The sequence below is a fragment of the Pholcus phalangioides genome, unplaced genomic scaffold (genome assembly GCF_987345545.1).
Source record: "Pholcus phalangioides strain wild (caught in Gottingen) unplaced genomic scaffold, Ppha-v1.0 ptg000008l_1, whole genome shotgun sequence".
In the NCBI taxonomy this organism is placed as follows: domain Eukaryota; kingdom Metazoa; phylum Arthropoda; class Arachnida; order Araneae; family Pholcidae; genus Pholcus; species Pholcus phalangioides.
Window position 1 is genome coordinate 14867490 of NW_028301601.1, and position 23986 is coordinate 14891475.

The 23986-nt window shown below is 36.6% G+C and overlaps 1 protein-coding gene across 2 annotated transcripts in view; it reads left to right on the plus strand.

The window, feature by feature from the left end:
- The window catches only part of LOC149083880 (uncharacterized), a 94971-nt gene that overhangs the window by 52591 nt on the left and 18394 nt on the right, over positions 1-23986 (plus strand). For both annotated transcript variants that reach the window (XM_089234253.1, XM_089234254.1), the window contains exons 22-29: positions 1800-1876; positions 2957-3204; positions 5634-5845; positions 7653-7762; positions 9184-9250; positions 9678-9873; positions 10717-10910; positions 11719-11959. In XM_089234253.1, coding sequence (XP_089090379.1) covers positions 1800-1876; positions 2957-3204; positions 5634-5845; positions 7653-7762; positions 9184-9250; positions 9678-9873; positions 10717-10910; positions 11719-11959 — 1345 coding nt within the window. The remainder of the gene's footprint in view (positions 1-1799; positions 1877-2956; positions 3205-5633; positions 5846-7652; positions 7763-9183; positions 9251-9677; positions 9874-10716; positions 10911-11718; positions 11960-23986) is intronic.

Here is a 23986-nt window from a genome sequence, read left to right on the forward strand (position 1 = left end):
CGGTGTTGCTATATCCTGCCAGCCAATCAAAAATCTATCGAATTTTATATTAATGTTACTTAAATAGGGGGAAAATTGCGAAAAAATATTCTATGCATTTTGTTTGAAATAAACTATTTGGTCACTCTTTTAATCAATTTCTTCATGGCCCCCTTATCAGCAGCCGTAGCTCCCCTTTTGCAAATTTTTCCTCCATGGCCCCCGGTTGAGAACCACTGGTATAGTGTACATAGACTGTATAGTATAAAGAATTATAAATGGCAACAGGAATATATAATTTATAGATTTTTAAAAAATTGACATTTAGTGACACATGCAAGATCAAAGTTTATATTACAATATCAAACAGGTAATTTTCAATATTTTTTTATATAAAAAATAATTTTCAATTTATAAAAAAACAATGTGCATGGTTATTGTTGAATTATCAACTGTGAAAGTAAATAAAATATTTTAGGAGCAAAATAAAGGAAAAGAATTTGCAAACAGGTTTTATTTAGTCCTGGTCCTGTATAGTGTAATGTCTAAATTGCACTCCAGATTTTTGTAACTTCAGATTGAGATGGCTACTTTTATAAAACACTAGCTATAATACCCGGTGTTGCCCGGAGTTTTCTTCAATGAAGCTTTTTGGATCACGTGCTATCTCTCTCTTTCTTTAAGGGGCATGCAAACCGTGTCTAAGTTAACCAATATGGCGACTTCCTGCGCGACTCATGAAATAAACAAATCTAGATTTAAGGAAACGTAGAAATGAATATATATATTTTTTTTCCCTTCTTTAAGGGCGCTAGGTATTTCGATTCCCCCTCCCCCTGACCTTCAAGTTATCTATTTCTGCCTGTTTCAGCTTCCAAAAATGCTTAGTTAAAGCTGTGGAATTTTTTAAATGTATACGGGCCCATAATTAATTTTAAAATATCCTAACCCACATGAATTTATGCAATTTAATATTAAAAGACAATACGGAGGCATTAATTTTCATGCTTGAGAAGATGTAAATAAAAAGTTGAAATCAATGTTATTGCCTGGATATCCAACTCGAAAGTAGGTCCGGCTGATTACTTCATGTTTAATCTCTTGGGCTTCGTATATCTCTAAGCGAACTCAATATTTCAAAAATCAAGTATTTAATACAATTTTTAAAATTATTGATGTGACAGAAAACCCCCCCCCCACCAAATTTTCATACTTCTACATTAAAATCGGCAATATCAACACTCATTTCTATGAGGATCACCCTTTCCCTGACCCTCAAAGCGATGCTGATGATGATAACGACGTCATTCAGAAAACCTCATTACTGGGAGTATTGAAAATGTGGCCAACCATTATAAAGGCATAAATATTATACATGTACTGACAGCGTTGAAGAAATGACAAACCATTGTAAAGGCATATACACGTCTGAAACGCATTGCTAAGGAACCATGGTAACCAAAGTAAACGTTCGGAAAGTGATTGTTGAGGCCGAGAAACCATTGTTGCCTGACAGTTTTTTGCCCATTTGGGGCATTTGCCCTGGTCTGACAAACTTTTAAAGTAGCCTATCGTTCAAGTCGGGTTCCATTTGGTATATATGCAAAATTTGGCGACGATCTATCTAAAATTGTAGATTTGTATAGAGAACACACACACATACACAGACAGACAGAAAATCAATTTTATATATATAGATTTTTAAACGTACAAATTTTATAGAGGGAGTATCTTTCATTTTAAGAGAGAGTTTCCAAGGTGTTTTTCTTTGCTGTTTTGATTTTCCATTGAATTAATTCTGAAAAAAAAAACTCTTGCAGAAGAAGTTCCTTCTTTGAAAAATAGAAATGGATCAGAAAATATTTCCTCACCATCTCCAGCTAGTCTATCAGATAATGTGAGTACTTGATTTTAATTGTCTATCAAATCCTCATCTAATATCAAATAAAATAATGACTCCGTATATGATTTCTTTCTCCCTATCTTACACCTGTCTTAGCTATGCTCATTTTTTTTCATTTTATACCATACACTACCCAGGCTCTATCGACCATTATAAATTTTAGCCATTGCCCTGGATGCTTTATTATGTGTGTATCAGGGATTAAGCTAGATAAAAAATTCCTTTAGCAAAAAAGCGAAAAGGGGGGGAAAAGCTTTAACAAAATCCTACAATGCTAATGATTGATTGTTGGATGTCTACTCATTTTGTACCTCCTGTACCCATTTTTGTGGAAGTGGCTACTACTACTTTCACATTCTAAGATTTTCTTTCAAATTTTGCAAAAAATGAGACAGTAGCTTAAAGGATTGTGTAAATTACATGTGTGCTTACACAATGATAAAACAGAAAAACCACAAAAAAAAATAATAATAATAATAAGAGCAAAAAAGTACAAAAGCAATAAATTTACAAAACAGCTCTGAAACATTGCTGCCGGTTATTAATATATTAATCGGTTATTATATATTACAGATACCTCATTCGGTGGGATTATATGCTTTTCAGCCATGTCTTTACTGTTGCCGGCCAAAGGGATTAGTGCGGACTCCCATTTGGGCCCCCAGCAATCGGTTGAGCTTCTGCCACCTTATTTTAGAGTACTCTCGCTGACTTTGTGTTACAGGCTCCCAGTTGAGCCCTCATCAACCTGTTGAGCTTTTGCTGTCATATTTCAGAGTTGCAGACCAGCCAGGTGCCGGCCTAAGGGACTTTGTGTTGCAGGCTCCCAGTTGAGCCCCCAGCACTTGGTTGAGCTTTTCAGCCATGTCTTGACATAGCAGACCGGCCCAGGTGTCTTAGCTATGCTATCAAGAAAGTATTTTCTAATGACTCAGAATTTTTATTGCTCAATGTTACTGATTTATGTAAATAGTTTTTGCCATGGTTTGATTAGACATAGTTTTTTTTAGCCGATAGAATCATATGTAAGTTTATTTCATGTTTGAGGGATTGATGAGTGTGAATTTTTCCTAGGAGTCATTGGCTTCAACTGCTGTGAGCACTGATGAATCCTCTACCACTTCAAATACTGCTAAAGGCAATCATAAACGTATGTCTGGCGGTACAGAACTTTTCAATGAGCTCACATTGAACATGGTGCAAAAAATGGCTCGTGAGGAAGAACTCAGAGCTCAACAGCAGTTGACCATGCTGCAGTTCCAGGAGAAGTCATTGGTAGAGAAAGTTAAGGCAGAACTGAAGTGGCTGGAACTACTGAAGAAGTAAGTGTGAGACATTTTTATATGTTTTGCAACACTGATCAAAAACTAAGCATGTTGAAAACATGTGCTTTTCAGAAATACAAATGGCCTCTCGCTAATCCTGTACATATCAGACCAGGGTGTGCCGGATTACAGAAATCAACAGATTACTAGAAGACAATTGAAAGAGCCCATTTAAATAATATAAGTTTCTGTGTAAAGACATACAATGACGCACTATCCTCTTTCATGGCTCAAAGAAAGCCTGCCTAAAAATGTTGGGTTACTGGACGGGACAGAAAAATGGGCTTAGGACAGCCAGGAGAACGACATTTCTTTAACAAATGAAAATTTGTTTAAGCAAATTTTAGTAATCTATTGATGGGAAAAAAGGTGACTTGTGAGAAACTGGAATATAAATAGAAAGTGATAAAAAAAAAGTTCTGTGTCAACATATTTAATGTAAACTGCTGGGGGGGGGGGCATAATTTAGGCCAATTTTGTGAGAATCACCTGTACAATATTTTTACTGGATAAATCATTTGGAATTAATGGCAAATGTATTGCTAAGTTAAGACTTGGGGGGAAAAACCTAGTTTTGAAAGTGGGCACTGGCCTGAAAGTTTTTAAGTTATTTCCAGTACGCACATTTAATTATTTTATTTCTATTCACTGTTGAGCCCTTAGAGAGCGCTAACTCAGGGCAGTCATTTCAACTTTTTCCGGGGGGGGGGGGGGCAAAGAACATGTACTCAATGTATTTATGTATATAAATTTTTTTTTTGTATATATATACCATTTTTAGTGTATTTTCAAAAGCCGGGGGGGGGGGCCCGGCGCATAAATGACGGGCCTGTGCTAACTTTCACAATGAAAAGTAAAAATCATAGGTATTTAGGTATTGTGATCATTGTAATTCAAAATAATTTTGATGTTTAATTTATTCCAGAAGCTTTATCAATATTGATCTTTCTTCAGGTGCTATTGATCTTTCTATACTAACGGTGTTAAACAGTAATTGCATTGTTCCCTTCATAACCGAATACCCAGCCCTATCGGATAGTGTGTACTGGAACCGGTGATATACGTTTAGGTGGAGCCGATTGTATATGAAGGAGAAATGTCTTTTATAGTCTTTTCTTATTACGTTTGGAGCAAATGTAATGTTTTTGTACATCATTCACGTATCCCACGCTTTCATGACTTCAGCTGTGTAGTGATCAATTATATGTGCCATTACATAGATTTTATGTCAAATCATAAGCAGTAGATGTGTTTTTCTGTTATAAAACACAAAAAACTGATGTAAAGACATTAAAGCTCTTTAACTTGTTGATTCTTGGCAATCTGGAGGTATATTTATTTAAGAAATGTGCTGTATATAGAAATTTGAGTTTTTTCATAGATTTTTCAAGTGTAAAAGTGAGCAGTGAAGATTTTGATGCATACTGATTTATTAGTGAAGTTGCTGCAAATAACCATATCTGATTAATATCAATAGAAAAGAACCGCAGCTTCATTTCTTGGTCTTTTCCTTATGATCCCGGCTTATTCTCCTCACTTATCATAATTTATGACATACAGTTGTGCTCTGTGGTGCACATCATGGAAGTTTTTTATCCTTAGATGTTATCTTATGATTATCTGAGTTAGTTCTTCCTTGAATTATTTCTTTGAGTAGACCTGAAAATTTTGATTAACTACTATGTTAAAGTTTTATAAACCAACTGAAATTTCTACATTGCCATGCTCTGTTCACAAGCATCCATTGGAGTGTTACTTCCAACTGCCAGACTTTATCTGGTAAAAATACTATGCGAAGAATGCCATGACTACTTAACTGTACACACAGCATGTAAACATTCTTCTGGTGAAATTTCCAGTAAATTGGTATAGGCAGGAGTAAACTTTCCCCCAACTTCTTATCGGTCGTAGGTCCTCGGCTGTACCTCCACTACAATTTCAGGACGAAATAACTGGATTCTAGACTCCCAAAAGAAGAAAACAACACTTTATTTAATTTATTATCCAACACCTCCAACGAAACCGTCCTGTCTCTTTGGTACAAACTTTCACACTATCCCTCTTTTTCGAATGTCTCAAATCGTTCTCGTTTCTCTCTCACACGACTCCTGTTTCTCCTCTGCCTTTTTCCAACCTCTTTTCTCCTGAACCTTACAGCAGGTGTGTGTGTATAAATGCATGGCCTTTACATATTTATGTTGTCAGAGTTATGCTGCTTTCATGTTATATTGGTGCTGCCATCTTTTTCCATATTTTCAAGTGAAAATTGCAAATGTCAGAATTTTCTTGTCATGTAAGTATTGTTTTGAGGTTCCACCTGCTCTTGAGAAGAAAACTGGACAATGTAGGAATTATTTGAAGACTTTCTTTTTCTTTTTACACAATTTTTTTTAATATCCCAACTATATTTTTTCAATGTTTTATAGAAAGCTGTTGGAAAGAAATAGCACGGACAAGCTTCCTGTAATTCACAACAGACAGCAAGAATTAATGATTCAGTTACGACAGGAGCGAGCTCAGTTGCGCTGCCTTCAAGAAACGTATCGTAGTGTTATTATAAAGGCTCAGCAAACAATGTCAGCTGAAAAAAGTAAACAACTCAAAGATCCTATTTCTTTGCCCTCGGAATCATTGAAAAGTAAGTGCATTAATATTCATTAGTGTTTAATTCTGTTTTACAATTCAGGAGTTTATTATTATTAATTTACTATTATTACTTTAACTTGATAACTTTTTGCATTTCCTCCTATTAGCATGTGATGAGACTGCATTTCCATTTATTATTTTCTTGTGTCCAAATTCCACTGCTACTACTGAAACTTAATGCACTTATGAACATACCTCTGGGGAATTTCTAAAAAAAAATTCCACTGTGGTGATAGAGTGGACATAGTGAGTACCTGGGTTCGAACCCCACTATTGCCACTGTGGTGGTTGGCTGAAGTTGGTTTTCTGGGGGTTCCCCAACTTTGAGGTGAAATTGTGAGAAGTTGATCTCCCCCATTAAAAAGTTTTTCTATAGAGAGCAACAGGCCTAAAACAATACAAATATTCAATCAGTACATTTCACTTGTAGTTCAAAAAATAGATGGCAGCACTATAACAAGCATTACACTAAAACAGCACTTCACTATAGATTCATATACACACACTTTCATTCACATACACACACTTTTCTAATATGTCCCAGATTTTTGACTACTAGCTTTTATCTCTTCCTTCAGACAAAGAGGTGGGTCATAATCTGGCAAGGAGGAAGGAATTTTTTAAGGAATCAGTGCATGTAAAAGCTGTGGTATTTGTATATGCTGTCTTAACCATTAAATACTCAATTTTTTTTCTATAGTTGATGACACATATAGAAAGTGTGAAAAGTCATTATAAGCATTTATCTCAAATTTTACTGCTTATGCAAGGCACTTAAAGGGGCGATATAGAGCCTCAAAAATCACCCATGAAATAAGTGTATTGAAGTAATATTGAATTCTAAATATATAACTATTTTCTTTCTTAGTCGCACTACTAAGAAAATCAGGCTGCAAACTTCAAGGTAAAAAAAAGAAATCAAAACAAAACATTTCAACAAATCAGTGAAATCACTGCCACACATGGTCTGTAACAAACAGAGTTATTGTCATTAATTGGGACATCTACCAGCCAATTAAAAATATAAAATGGAAAGAAAATGACCTCAGCTTATGTGCAATGTTGATTCTGAATTTTTGTCTGTAAACTGACTGCAGTAATAAACATATAAAAAGCACCTGTTGCATATATGCAAAGCTACGCATTTAAGGGTTAAAGTGTGTCCAACAACTGAAAATGCATTGCTGACCATTTGTTGCATATAAAAAGAAAGTTTCAGAGCCTGTGTCATTGAAACTCCACTACTTCTGTTCTGGGTGTGGTTGTGCTTCTCTTTTTAATTTCTAGACAATAGTGTAATAACCCAGGAGAGACTGTGTAGTTGCTGATAATACAAAAGTTGAAATCTTTCTATTTCTTTAATACATCCTGTCAGTGTATGACATTAAATAACATGTCTCCCTTATGGCAGAAGTGTGAATGTGCAAATTCTTGGAAGGAAAAAAGATTTTGAGAAATGACTTTTGAATGTTCACTCTACCCATGTTTATGGATATGGTTTTTCCTAAAATGTTTTGCTACATTGTTTCAATAAGAGATACACATTCACGTTCCCTGGCAAAACTTAACAAAATAGCTAATAAATCCAAAAATTGAAAATTTTCCTATTATGTGTCTGGCATGGGATGGGGGGGGGGGGGAGACAATGTAAAACCTTTGCTTATAATCTTCATCGATAGAATCAGCTACAAAAAGTAAGATCCCCTTTAACAAAGAAACTTATTTGATTTTTTTTCCTGCATCCCTCTATCATTTGCAAGAAATTTTACTTGAGGGCTCTTTTTTTCATTCATTTCCAGGGCAGGACTCTGTTGCATCCTTTATCAAATCTGATGTCAAAACTCCATCCCCTTCTCCTTCAACAGGCTCTGCTGCTCCTATTTCCAGCCTTGAACAATGCAGTGTAGTGGTATGTATCATCTCATTTCTTTTCATTTGAAATAAATTAATCAAGTTTTATTTGATTAATTATTATTATTTTAATATTTGTTAAAAGCATATAGTCTTTATCGGTTCTTTTCTACCTGTTTTCCACAGATCCCCCATGAGAGGTCATTCAAGTATTAAGTCAGCATCGGGGGGGGGGGGGGTGTTTCGGATTTGCTGACTTTTGATGACGGGGGGGGGGGGTTGATGGCTGCTTATGTCATCAACCACCCCTCTTTGAAGATATGAAATATTCTAAGCTGCTGATGAAATTTTGCTGGGGGTTCGGGGGGGGGGGGTTCAGTGTTTTGTTGACTTTTGCTGACAAGGGGGGGGGGTCAAAAATGACTGAAAATCTGCTTACGTAATACTTGAATGGCCCCTGAGTACTTTTTGAAGAGTCGCGAATCATTTTCATTTACTGCCTTTGCATGAACGACACATTTTGTGCTGTGAAATCGTAATTTAATAAATTTTTTATGATATGAAAAATGAAAAAAAACAATACATTTTTGCTTTCATTGGAGGGGGCCTCTCTAAATTGACCTTCTGACATTACATAGAGATTCCGTGGAGTATTGACATTCACTACATGAGGTCCACGCAGGGCCAGAACTAGAGGAGGGCATGGGGCAACTTCCTTGGGTGGCAAAATTTAGGAGACGGCAGCTATAGAACACCATTACAAAATTATCAAATTTTGAAGTTGTGGGGGCAGCAAAACTCCTAGTTATGGCCTGGCTCCACGACATCGAAAATGTTGGGAAACTCTGGTCTATATAATGTTGCGTCATCTATATGTGTGAAACAGTCTGTTTATTTTTTAATCTTACACTTTCCAGTTGCTCTTACGAAGATGTGGTTTTTGAGTGCGTATTTCCTTTTTATATACTTGATGCTATGTAGCTTTATTAGTTTTGTGATGTCTTAAAAATATTTCACAAAAGATTTCAAAAGACAAGAAAATTGCAATTATCTTAGGATCATTATCTTCAATTACATTGTCAATGTTACGGAAAGATGTTCATTGGTGAGCTCTGATGACTTAAATTTTAATGTTTCATGCACATTTTTTAAAATCTATATTATGAAATCAATAGATTTTATCATTCATTGCCATATCTTCAGTTTTCAAGTTCGTTTTCAGAATAAAAATCAAACTCTAGGCAGAATTCCACAGGCTGCGATTTCATACATTGACTTTTCAAAATTGTGTTATAGTGAAAATATACAAAGTGAGATCACATAAAGCAAAAGATGCTTGTTTTAAATACTTGTTTTTGAATGTAGTTCTTTGTATATTGAAGAAATGAGGGTTTTTTTTAATTATTTATTAGAAAGTGAAAGTTTTATACTTTGTGGGTAATTTTGTTTCATTCATGCACATTTAAATTAATCTCTCAGGAAATTGTAAAAAGTGATGATGCATTAGAAGCTGTACAAGGTACATCATCAAGGTCTTCATCACCAGGTAAGCACACTTTCTTCGTGGCATAGTTTAATACACTATTCATGCAAGATTTTTTTTGGCTTTCAATCACAAATCATAAATATCAATTGCAGTTGTAAGCTTCATTTTTAATGCTACAATACATTGTGTAAAATGCTTACTTTCTGATCTATTTAATTTTCACTGTTACCTCTCAAAGACAATTGCTATGTGTTCAAGGCAAATGAAGGCTACTGAACAAAAATTGGGTATTATATATTAATAACGATATTAAATCAGGTAACAAGGCTGTTATATTAAATCAGGTAACACCTGATATTAAATCGGGTAACATCAGGTGTATACAAGGTTTATATATACATTATATATGCAGAGTTATTCAGAAAATTAATATCATTATTAATACATTACTTGTAATGTGGTAATTATTTTTTCTTTTGTTCCTCAGGTATCCAAACTGTTGGCTCTGGTATTCCTAGTATTCCTTTGCCAGGAGCATCAAACAGCTCTGATGATAAACAAGCTGGGCCACCTCAGAGTGATCATTCCAAGTCTACAAAATATGAGTCTGCTTCATCCCATTTTACAACACAATCGTTAGAATCGATACTTCAAGGCATTAAAAGGCTGGAAGCAAATAAGAGGTATGTACTTGAGATTACAATAATAAAGGAATTTTTTTTTTTAAATTGCATATTAAAAGTATATTTATTATTCTTAGTATGAACACAAATTTTCCAGTTTTGTTTCAATAAAAAATTCTTTATCTACTTTGATTTCTGCTGCATGAACTTATAGGGTGCATTCATATCCGCAGACACTTATGGTGGCTTGTTTGCATCTGCCTAACCACGATAAGATAGATATGAATATGTTCATTGGTTTTTATATTGAAGAATGTTTGCTGTGTTTGACACGACACTATGTCTGTAGATGTAAATCCACCCTTTGGTACCTCTCTACAACAGAATAAGACACCATTCACGAATACTATGTCAGCAGAATTTTGAGCATTTTTGACCCTTTTACCCACTTCTCAGCAAAATTAAGTAACCTGGGCCTAAAGTCTCCTAGACTGGTACTGGTCCCTGTCTAGGAGACTTCTGTGACTCTTGGAGGAGTACGCAGAGATGGGGCTCCCCCCAAGACATAATTTTTTTTAATATTGAAGAAAAAATACCTTTATATATTATTATAGTCAGTCTAACAATGATAAGGTCTTCTAATTTACTTACATGCTGTGCTTTTAAAAAACATAGATCATTTCCCAATTTCATATTTTCAAACCCTATTGCATAATCATTCAAACTCCTCCCCTCTCCTTGTCATAAAAAGGTGCTGATGTAATACTTGAATGGGCCCTAAGTCTGGTGGAACAGTTCTGACATTCATGAGATGCTGTGTGAACTTGCAATATTGCTACCTTGTCCATTAATACATTTCTTTTTAAATCATTCTAACTGTCTTAAAATTTTATATTGTTTTAGGTATCTAACAAAGAAAGAGCAACGGCTTATTCAGCGTAGAAGCCATGTTGAGACTTTGTTAAATTGGCAAAAGAAATTGGACTTTGAAGAAAAAGAAGTAAAAAAACTAGAGCACAAAGCACTTGAAGTTTTTGAGAAAAGCAAACAGAAGAGCAAATATTATGTTAGCTCTTCACCTTCAAGTCCTAAAAATGGTAAATCGTGCTATTTTATTACAATCAACTACAGTAATTTCCTGGCTTTAGTCCACACATGCAAATAATTTTGGTACTTAGAAAAGAAAAGTCATCCTTTAATTTTTAGTGCATGAAAATATCTGGTAGCAATCTGTAATTCTACTTTAGTGTTAAGGAATGAAAAGGGTTGTTTTTCTCATTCATTTTGCACCCATATGTAGAAGTGGATTTTGGTTGGTTGAGGCCCTGGGTGCATAATAAAATATTGGGTTCCTTTTAAATTAAATTAGAAAAAAAATGTAAAGTTGGGGTTTTTGGGTTTAAAATTGTGTAAGTGTAAAATTGGGGGAAGGGAATTCAGGACCCTTCGAAAGTCAGGGCCCTGAGCACGCGCCTGGTGCGCCCTCTGTTAAATCCATCTCTGTCCATATGCCATCTAACATCTTGAAAAAATTATTCTTTATGTTTTTAAAAATATGAATTTTATTTACAATGATGTGATATACTGTATATATATATATATAAATTAGTTTTTATTTTGAAAAAACGTAATCTTTAAAAGAAATTCATTATGAATATCTTCGTATAGCTTTCAATCATTAACCAACTAAAATAAAGCTTGTGACTTCCATTTATGTGTTTGTCTGATTGGTGTTGTAAGTTTTTATTCATTCTCTGAATTCATTGTTGATTCAATTTTTTTTTTATCACAATTTCTTTCTGACTAAGGAAAAACTAATAACTTTCTGGAATGCTTATCCATGTTTAATCTTTGTTATCGTTTTCCTGAAATTTCTGATTTGAATTTTTCTATTTGCTGTTTTAGTATCGGATTCTGAAAAAACTTCAACGAAACCAAGCAGCAGTTCCGTCCCAACAGCAGAGACACTGGCTGCGACTGATGCGGCAGCCTCTTCGCTAAGAACTGTTTCAGAACTAAAGGAAAATGAATCTGTTGAAGATATTCGATCGCATGTTTCAGACTCATTGCCATCAATTCAAGAGAATCTGTCCGAGGTTAAGAGTCCATCAGTTCCTGAAGACAGCAACAAAATTGAGGATGAAACGTAAGTGTAAATAGACTACTGCTTAACCCTTGCATGCAACTCATACACATTCAGTAAGTATAGACTAATACAGTAAAACCTTGATAAGTCATCACCTCAAGTTATTGAAAAATCATGATGGCTTAAGTGGAGTGCCGTCAGTTTCAATGTGCAATGTTGTGAAAATCGTATAAATTTAAAGTAATATGAAATTTATTAAAGTATGAATCACAAGAACAATATTAGTAAAATTTATAGATCGCGAAAGAATAAATAATAGCAATTTTTTACCTTTTTTATCTCCTATTACTTAAATTATTGTGGTAAAATGTACTGTTGTTATACTGTAAAGAAATTAGCAAAGTTAAATAATCGTATCGGTCAAGGAATAATGGTATGAAAGGATGGACTTTGAAATTATGTATTTCAAAGCCATACCAGCCAGGTGTTATCCAGGTGTTAGAAGTTAGAGTCCCAAAGAATATGGATCATGAAAGAAACCTATAAATTTGGCACGTAGCACGTAAGGAATACAGAATCGAAGAAGTAGTATAAAGAGTAGCGATAAGCAGATCTATAAATATGGGGACTGAAATGAATCGCATAAAGGGTGCAGGACACTATGAAAGAAATCGGTATAAGTTGTATAAGAAGAATATGGTAATAAAATTCAGCGGCCGCGCTCATATTTCAATGATATTTGCAGCTGGTCAGAATTTTGTATACAGGTAAAAGCGTGAGAAAGTCCAGGGTTAGAGCAGATGGTATTAGGTGAAAGGAGATTTGCGAATTCCGGGAATAGTTCCCACAGGAACGTCAACCGAACCAAAGGGATAGCAGTAGCCAATGAAACGCATGTCCATAGGAAAATGTTATCCAATAATGTAAAGTGAAGAGAAGTTCGGTAAAGAAAATTTAGGAAAGAAAATCGGAATTAGCGAATGAAATGAAGTTTATGGAATATAGGTAGGAGTAGGCGGATAGCCAAAGAAAAATATATATATGAAGTTTGAGAAGAGTGGAGGGATATAGACTCAAGGAGAGATAGAGAGAGACTGAGTGAGTGAGATAGAGAGAGGTTGTGGAAGTCCACAAGATAAGTGTGAGATGGGCAGCTACGCCGTAGTGAAGTTGATCTTCACCGGAATTTGGGGTAAGTCACACTTCCGACTTTACGAACCATTTATCACTCTCCATGTAAATTGAAATTATGTAATGCACTATCCTAGCTTCTATTTGTAAATCGTATATTTAATGCCCTTATTTATAGTAGCCTAATAATTAAAGATTAATTAACTGATTTATCTTTGTTTCCTTGGACTTGTCATTTACACGGGCCTGTGGTTATTGACTTAGATTCACTGCGCAATGAATATCTATGGAGCACAAAATTCGTAAGATTATGAATAAAATTCGATCACGGCATTTTGGGATGTTTACATTAGTGGGATGATTAGAATCAATGTTGCAGTAGGGTCACACTCGATATACAATAAAAACGTGAAATCGTTAACAATGGTGCCTCAGACCAGTACCGTGTCAATGTGAGTCCAAGGTTGCATTAATATATAACGTAATTTCATATTAATATTCAATAACTTTTCGTAAGCGGTATATTACAATGCCTAATCACGGTGGTAGTAGTGTGGTGCATTCATCGGGTGAAGCACCCCAAGTAAAGGTTAACACAATCACTGGCTATTTAGGGCTAATCGCAAATTTTTCCGGTGCAGAACCGTCGTTTTCGGCCGAATATTTCATTGAATCCCTAGAGGATACCGCAAAATTAGCAGACTGGCAGGATAATGAAAAATTAATTGTCCTGAAATCAAAATTAAAAGGACGCGCTGCCGAATTTGTTGCCACCAGCCCGGAACTGAGATCGGAAACAAATTATGAACGTTTCAAAACTGAATTTTTGAAGTTTTTCCACAACGAATTTCCCTTAACATATCATTTGCAAAATTTCACGGGTTGTAAACAAAAGGCAAATGAGAACGTCAAAGAATTCGCTTCACGAATCAAGAATGCGGCTTTCGGTTTCCTTGAAGGGGCAAATTTTTCTAGCCCGGAAGTGGAGCGTCTCGCCGACCGCACAAAATTATCCCAATTTCTAGCGGGACTTAATCCCCGAATTCAAAAAAGTGTGTTAAACCAGGATCCCCAAGATCTAGCAACGGCGATTAAAATCGCCACGTTAATAGAAAACAATGAAGGTCTTTGCCGTTCATTCGGGACAGTTAATGTAGCCTCGAGTCAACAGCCGCAGTCAAATTTCGATTTCGCATCTTTGCAATCAATGATGGCCGAAATTATGAATGAGTCGGTACAACAGCGTACTAAACTTGAGGAACTCTCCAAGGAGATGAGAGAGGTAAAAGGGTCTCACAATAGGAGCAGTTTCGCTCCCATTCATAATCAACAATCCCACACTCGTAACTTTCCCCAACGATACAATAACCCACCACGGCCTTTAGCTAGAGCACCCCAACAAGGCAACCGCGCCTGTTTTCAATGTGGATCAAGAGCACACTTCATTCGACATTGTCCGAATGTCAGCGTTTTTCCGAGGAGGCCTACTCCAATGAATAGAGCAAACTTTTCCTCCCGAAGAGGGAATTATAGAAGTCAGAGCAGGAACGGTCAGCAAAGGGAGAGGCAGTGACAATTTTTGGGTAGGGGAGGCCAACTACACAAAAATTGCGTATCCTTCCTTAACCAACCGGGAATTTTAGGCCATAACCTACCTATTATAATAGTACGAGTGGGTTCACTCGAATTCCCCGCTCTCGTGGATTCCGGGGCTTGTATAAGTGTCATTGACCCCATTCTCATGCAAAGAATTGTAAATAATGCGCAATGTCAAGAGATACTAAATGATAAGATTGAAATTCGTGGTGTCACGGGACAAACACTGCCCCATAATTCATGTTTTAGTGTACCTATAGAAGTCGGATCTTTTACAATTAATCAGAAAGTGTATGTTTCCGACTATGAGCTCAGTAAAGAGTATAAGGTCATTTTAGGTTTTGACTTTATAAAATCGGGAAAGTTCATTTTGGATGTAGGAAATGGATGTTTGCGTAATCAGTCTACGAATATCCCCTTATTAGTAGGTACACCAGGTGCGACTCCTAATGGCAGTAGTAGTGTAAATATCACATTGAGCGAAAAACTGTGGTTACCGGCGCGATCGTCTAAAATTATATCAGTGAAGGTTCCACAACTTCAATGTGGAAATGAGGTAGAAGTTTCACCAAGAAATAGGAATATGACAAATTCAGTATGGGTGGCCCATTCAGTGGGAAAGGTCGATGAGCATGGGAAAATTAATGTGTTAATTGCCAATGTATCACAACATCATAAACATGTAAGTAAAGGTACGAAGCTGGGAAGAGTTTCAGTAATCGATTGTGACGAAATAGGTGAACCTCCAATACCATTGGAGAATAAGAAATTAAATAAATTAACAGAACATGACTTTGACTTAGGTGACTTGCCACCAGGGATCAAAAGAAAACTAACCCCTTTGCTTTTGAGCTATGCCCATGTTTTCGCCCGCGATATCAGTGAAATTGGGCGCACGTCTCTTGGAAAATATAAAATCTCGTGGTCGGATCAGGAAATAAAAAAGTCGCCGATATATCGGACACCTTATCATTTACGAGGAGAGATGAGGAAACAAATTAACGACATGTTGCAGAGTAAAATAATTGAGCCTTGTGTCAGTTCTCACCCCGCACCGACAATCATGGTGAGAAAACGAGAACAGAATACGTATCGCATGGTTGTCGATCTTAGACGGACAAATGAGGCAATCAAATCGGATGAGTATGCATTACCTTTAATCCAGGACATTTTGGCACAATTAAAGGGAGCCAAATATTTTAGCAGCCTGGATCTTTGTAGTGCATATTATCAGCTTGAACTCGCCGAAGAGGATAGACCCCTAGTTTCCTTCCGTAATGAGGAGGGCTGTTTCCAATTCAATTGTTTACCCATGGGGATGAAGAATAGTGCTGTGGCTTTCCAAAAATTGGCTAATAGTCTTCTATCAGAATTAAATGATGATTATATACATTGTTTCATTGACGATATATTAATAGCTAGTCCGGATCTTGAGTCACATTTACAGAAATTGGTCAGAGTATTTAAATTACTCGAGAAGTACAATTTAAAGCTTGCACCGAAGAAATGTAAATTCTTTCAAACCGAGATTAAATATTTAGGTCATATAATTTCGCAAAATGGAATTCGTCCCCACACGGATAATGTTAAAGCTATCGACGAATTTCCGCAACCACGGACGGTAAAGGAAGTTCGACGTTTCCTGGGCATGTGTAATTTTTTTAAGAAGTTCATACCATTTTACTCTGACATTGCCAAACCCCTTACTGAATTAACTAAGAAAAATGTAAATTTTATATGGGGCCAAAGGCAGCAAGAAGCTTTTAAATATCTTCAGCAAGCGCTACGAAACCCACCTGTACTGGCATTTCCCGACTTTACCAAGGAATTTATTATGTCCGCGGATGCCAGCAAAATAGGAATTGGGTGTTGTTTGTATCAAGAGTATGATGGAGGTAATCACCCCATAGCGTACATGTCCCGTAAATTTAAACCCGCGGAACAAAATTATCCAGCAGTGGAGCAAGAATTACTTGCTATCATGGAGGGGATAAACTATTTTAGGCCCTATTTAATTGGGAGACGATTTCGGGTAAAGAGCGATCATCGACCACTCCAATACCTAATTTCGCTTAAGACAAAAAACCCTCGGCTGACCAGGTGGTGTTTGAATTTAGCCGAATATGATTTTCAAGTCGAGCACGTTGCTGGACAGTCGAATCAAGCACCAGATTGTTTGAGCCGTGCTATAAATACTGTAACGACCGACCATTCATCATTAGAACAACGAATCCGTGAACAGCAAAGACGCGATGCTCAATTAAAACCTATTATTGACATGTTAACTGGGCAAAACGAGGAACCAGTTAAAAAGATGGGTGACGCTTATTTCATGAAAAATGGTCTTTTATGTCATTATGCATCTAAAGATATCCGTCCCATCAGGGATGATTATATCGAACAGGTGGTAATACCCCTAGTTTTGCGTAATGAAATATTAACGGAAATACACGACAATTTAAGCAGTCACATGGGATTTGACAAAACTTTTCAGCGCCTCAGGAGTCAGTATTTTTGGCCCGGCTATTACAGAGACTGTCAAATTCATGTTAATACTTGTCGTATTTGTTTAGAAAGGCGTAGTCATGACCCACGTAAAAAGGCTTCATTACAACGTAATTTTATCCCTACGGAGCCATTTCAGTTAGTATCGGTTGATATAATGGGTCCTTTTCACATAACTTCGCATGGTAATAGATACATATTGGTGATGATGGATAATTTTAGTAAATTTATTGAAGCAGTAGCGTTACCTGACATCAAGTCCGAGACCTTAGCACGGACATTTTATTCGGAAATAATTGCGCGTTATGGCCGACCGCAATTTTGTCTCACTGATAGGGGATCCAACTTACATAAGTCAGTTTTCCGAGCAATGCTGGAAAAGCTTAAAATAAAACCACTTTCAACATCCGCGTTACATCCGCAAACAAATAGTTCTAATGAGAGGTGTCACGCTACCTTAACGCATACCTTGTCATGCCTTTTAGACGAATCAAATGAATGGGATGATCTTTTACCCCATGTTCTCATGTCCTACCGGAGCGCTGTACATGCGGTACTGAAAGAAAGTCCATATTTTGTCCTTTTTGGGAAAGACATGAATACAGCGGAGGAGTTATTGAAAGAACCCCAAACTTTTAATTACTATACGCATGAAGATTATGTTCTTCAATTGCTACCGAAGTTGCAAAAAGCGCACGAATTTGTGCGGACAAGTATGCTTGCAGCGGCTGAGCAGCAAGAGCAATATCGGGAGAAAACCGCATTCGATAAAAAGTTGAAATTAGGTGATATGGTTTATTTATATAATCCGGGTTTACTTAAGAAAGGAGTTAATCGTAAATTATGCAGATTATCTTCAGGTCCTTACCGTATTGTTGAACAAAAATCACCAGTACTATTTTGTATAAAACATATTTATAAACCAGAGAAACCTAGTCAATGCGTACATAGTGACAGATTAACGAAAATTCAATTAGAAAGACCCTATGAACCTTACCCGGAAATAATAGAGGATGAGAATTCCGCAGACGAAGGACAAGAAACGACTCAGGACGAAAATACGGAAATACCGCAAGCTACAGAAAGCAACAATGACGACAGTGCCTTTTTGGATCTCCCCGAGTTTCTCTATTCATACCAATACCCAAAAAATAACACAATACCAGTTACAGATGACCAGGGGGACAACACAGGCGCCGAACCGAATGTCTCCCCACAGAATTTTTCTATTGCTTGGGATGACCTTCCTTTTATAGACGAAAATGAAATGGGGGGTGAGCAAGAATCCATTGAAAGGGAAAGTTCCGGAAATATAAGAGAAGAGTCCCATTATAATCTTCGACCGCGGGATGAATATGGTCGAGTACAGAAGTTAAATATTATTGATCAAAGGGCGGACAGTAATTCCGTAGAAAATTCTAATGCGTCCAATAGCGGTAACAGTCATGTAGAAAATGATGCAACCATGGCTGAAAAATTCATGTCTTGGATATCACAACCAAGTGATTACCAAGAATCCGAAAAGACTGTTCTGGACCGAATCGCAGATTCGCTAGCTCAGAAACTATTGAATGTCATTACTATTAATTAATAAGAAAATAGTAAATGGTAACATTTTGCTGCCATTTTAACTTTAATATATTCATGGAGAGAGATATCTAATATAATCTGGTTTGTATATAGGAAGGTGACTTTCCTTAATCACTAAGAATCAGTACAAAAAAAAAAAACAAAAAAAAAACACACCGCAACTTTTCTCTTTCTAGATCTTATTCCTAGTGTGCACAAGTGGCATCGTCGCGCTTTGTTAGATCAAGAAGAAGCCATTTTTAATCATAACGGACAATTTATCGAATTTCATGACCCGGTAGTTAGAGTTTCTACATCGGGTGTTTTAATAGTAAGGAAAGAAGGACTAGAAGAAATTGTTCATTTCAATAATTCCGTTAAGCAAGCAGTGGTGCCCGAGAATTTCCTCAGATTTCCGGGACTCCTTCAATTTATATTTGTGGCTGAACAGGGCGGATTAACGATGAGAGAAGAATTACGTATCAATGGTAGAACCATTTGCCGGAAATTGCCATGTCTTTTCTGTGTAGCGGCCTTTGAAAATTTACGATGTTTGCCACCGACCATACAATATACTGTGTATGCATTGTGTATACTAATGGCTTCTATTATGGTCATATATCTCAAAACAGCTTTGACGACTGTTCTCACAATTATCAAATCGGTTTTCAGCGTGGTGTACCACACCTATCGCATAATTAGAGGTACAGCGAGATTAACAATGATTGGAGGGGTCCATGTCGGTCGCCGGTTGCGTCACTCCGTTGATCAAACGCAACAATTTTTAAACGGGATTGGAATGCCTAACCAAACAGCGACCCTGTTGGTGCTGTTCGCTTTATTATCGGTAGTATGCTCGCTAGACACCACATGCAATAACCATTTAATAGTGACTTCAACGATTACCGAATGTGAAAATGTGCATGACAAAGACACTTGTAAACTTACCACACACGCCACGATTACCCTCGAGAATTTGAAATTCACTCAGTGTTTGTGGTTCCAAGATGAAAACAAAAATAATATATTTTCTCTAAGTATAAAATTGAACAAGGTCAGGTGTAATTGGAATACCCAGAGACAATACTTCACGTTTCCTACCGAACTGAAAACCGTCGCCCAAGTAGCGTGTCCTCAAAACACTATGTGTGGATGGGGCGAGCATTGTGTTCCAGCTAAAAGTTTTGTTGCGGAAACGACTGAGTCTAAACAATACCCAGGAATAAACAGATGTATAGCGATGGATTCGGGTTCCTCAACATGCACAATCATTGACTCCCAAGGTTGTTTGTTTTATAGAGCCTTCCTAGTCCCTGATCATTTAAGGACTTATGAAGTACGGGCCGTCACGGGATACTCGTGTTTTTATGATTTGGAAATTACAGAGAGCATGAACGCGTCATCTCAAGCGACGGTCACAAATCATGTCATGTCCACGACAAAAGGTGTTAAAATTCATATTCTTGGCGCGTACGACCAACCAACCCAGTTAATGCAACATTCACTCATAATGCGAGTAGGAAAACAAAGGGAGGCGTATATCGAACATGCAGCTCCAGCAGGAGTACCTCAAGGCAACGCTATTGGACAAATCCAAACTAACAGTTCGCTAACGAACTCTTTCATCTTCGATGAGAACAGTATACAGTGTAGCGCTTATGAAGAAGTGCTACATTGTCACATGGTGACGTCGGCTCTCCACAGAATGATCGAGAATAAAGTCTCAGCATTACCACGCACTATCGGTTACCACTATTTTTATATCGACGAAAATGAACAGCAAATGTCTGAATTGTTGTTCAGCAAACCTGTCAATGTGCATCTGTCATTCGAAGATTACCACATCGTGATGGAACAGCGTACAGTGTGCCCGAAATTCCATACGGAAGAAATTACAGCAGAAGGTTGTTACTCGTGCAACCCTTTAGCACGATTGACCTTTGTCGCCTATAGTTCGTGTGCCGAAGGGACAGTGTCAGTGAGTTTTCAACGCATCACGGTGGCGACAAGTACTCTACATTTGGGAACTACGCCAGAAAAACAAGTGGTACAGTTCAAGGCAGAAACCAGGTGCATATCGGATAAACTGTGTTTATATGGAAGGACAATTCATACATGTCAACCCCTAACTTTCTGTTTGGAGAATCCCAACCTCGAAATTCTCCACCCGAACTTATCAACTTTGGCCTTTTATGCGAACCATGTATCGCCGAGTCATTGGTTTGCACCATGGACAAATATTACTGCATCTTTTATATCGCAAGGGATGCGATTCCTATTACTCATTATGTTAACTATCTTCCTATTTGTATTCACTTGTTCCACTATGTTATCATTTTGTAAACGATGATATGGTTATACTCATGGAAACAAACACGTGCTATATTTTATATTTATATATTTCAGGAGAATGCTGATATTTTCACAAAATGATTTTCAGATGATAAAAAAAAAAAAAAAAAAAAAAAAAATGTCAATATGTCCCTATTTTATGCAGGTGATGGAGAAATATTTTTGATAATTTTATTTATGTGAGATTGCCTATTTTCTACAAAGTCCAAAAGTTCTCTTTGCAGCTGAATAAGTATAGTGTTTGCGGTTGAACTGTCATAAAGTGGCTCTAATGCATAGGAGATTTTATGCCATGTACCATACCTCATCTTCTATTAAGTTGATGGTGAAATTGATATCATTGCTTGAGTTCATGTTTATTATATATAGGAAATGTTTATGCAATGTTTATGTTCAATAACTATTCATATTTCTTCATGTTTCTATATATTGTAAAAGAAGTGGTGACTTACCCCAACAGTTTTTGGCAGAGCCCAAGTAATAGTGTAGTACAGTGAGTAACTATAGTCCTCTTTACAACCCCATATCCTCATAAGTTGATTGAAGCTTTAAAATTTGCTGTAAGCAAATTTTAGCGTCAGGGGGAGGAATGTTATACTGTAAAGAAATTAGCAAAGTTAAATAATCGTATCGGTCAAGGAATAATGGTATGAAAGGATGGACTTTGAAATTATGTATTTCAAAGCCATACCAGCCAGGTGTTATCCAGGTGTTAGAAGTTAGAGTCCCAAAGAATATGGATCATGAAAGAAACCTATAAATTTGGCGCGTAGCACGTAAGGAATACAGAATCGAAGAAGTAGTATAAAGAGTAGCGATAAGCAGATCTATAAATATGGGGACTGAAATGAATCGCATAAAGGGTGCAGGACACTATGAAAGAAATCGGTATAAGTTGTATAAGAAGAATATGGTAATAAAATTCAGCGGCCGCGCTCATATTTCAATGATATTTGCAGCTGGTCAGAATTTTGTATACAGGTAAAAGCGTGAGAAAGTCCAGGGTTAGAGCAGATGGTATTAGGTGAAAGGAGATTTGCGAATTCCGGGAATAGTTCCCACAGGAACGTCAACCGAACCAAAGGGATAGCAGTAGCCAATGAAACGCATGTCCATAGGAAAATGTTATCCAATAATGTAAAGTGAAGAGAAGTTCGGTAAAGAAAATTTAGGAAAGAAAATCGGAATTAGCGAATGAAATGAAGTTTATGGAATATAGGTAGGAGTAGGCGGATAGCCAAAGAAAAATATATATATGAAGTTTGAGAAGAGTGGAGGGATATAGACTCAAGGAGAGATAGAGAGAGACTGAGTGAGTGAGATAGAGAGAGGTTGTGGAAGTCCACAAGATAAGTGTGAGATGGGCAGCTACGCCGTAGTGAAGTTGATCTTCACCGGAATTTGGGGTAAGTCACACTTCCGACTTTACGAACCATTTATCACTCTCCATGTAAATTGAAATTATGTAATGCACTATCCTAGCTTCTATTTGTAAATCGTATATTTAATGCCCTTATTTATAGTAGCCTAATAATTAAAGATTAATTAACTGATTTATCTTTGTTTCCTTGGACTTGTCATTTACACGGGCCTGTGGTTATTGACTTAGATTCACTGCGCAATGAATATCTATGGAGCACAAAATTCGTAAGATTATGAATAAAATTCGATCACGGCATTTTGGGATGTTTACATTAGTGGGATGATTAGAATCAATGTTGCAGTAGGGTCACACTCGATATACAATAAAAACGTGAGCTCGCTAACACTGTACACTTTGATTTATACTAGTAATTTTTAATTTAGACTAACAGAGCAACTGTTAGTCTAAAGCTATATATATAAGTAGCTTTTCTTCATAATAGAACTCTCTATTGCACATTAATTTTACATAGACATCAAATTTAATATTTTAGTATTTTAATTCTTCATCAGTAGTTCATGATACAACTACAAAGTAATCTCGAACACTTTTGACTTGGTGGAGGGGCCCTGGGCAGGGGAAAGTAAACAGAAGACCTCAAGTTGGGAAAGAATGTCTAATTTTTTTCAACAAAGATATTTTGTTTAAATTGCAAGCCCTAAATTAGTAGAGCCCATGCTTTCTATGATTATTTATTATCCGTGCCCATTGCACTTTGACTGGATTAATTTGATTCTTCAATTTACATAATTTTTGATTTCCTTGCACTATGTGTAATCTTTGACGTATCAATAAATTTTGGTTTTGCCGGAGATGCCCTGGGTGGCCGAAATGCTTAATTTGCTTCTTGCGACAGAGCCTGGGTGTCTCGTGGTTTCTCCAGTAGAGCCCATGCAGAAATGAGATCTAGCTTGAACAGTCCTCAACGTTCCAAAAACCTTAGTCTGCAAATGAACTTCCCCAGCGTAACTTTCGTTACTTAAACTGTTCCGTTTGGGTATATAGGATTTTATGGTGACTTTTAAGCATATGGTAAATCTGTTAACAAGCTCTTTTTTTAATGGGAGCCATAAAAATAGTCTGTCTCACTTTCTCAAATTTTTTCATAATGACGAGTTAACCAAAATTAGCGACAAGTAAACGAGGATTTAATAACATTGTTGTCTATGAGAGGTGGAAGGGCCTAAAGAAAAATGATGACTTAACTGGACTGATGATTTATTAGGGTAACGACTTAACGATGTTTTACTGAAATGGATTTAGGTGTCTGTGCATTATATGAAGGTTTTGACAACTGGCTGATGTAAACAGGAATTCAGGAAAGAAAATTCAACTGGCTCTATGTCATGGATGTGAAAGAACGTGGCTTTGATTTCCTGCAGAGGCAGTTGAATTTTCTTTTCTTGATTCATCTTCACATCAGCTAGTTGTCGAAACCTTTATATGGATAATGGCGAGTGACATCTTCAGACATGTGCAGTATGTAAATTTCATGATTATATACATGTAAA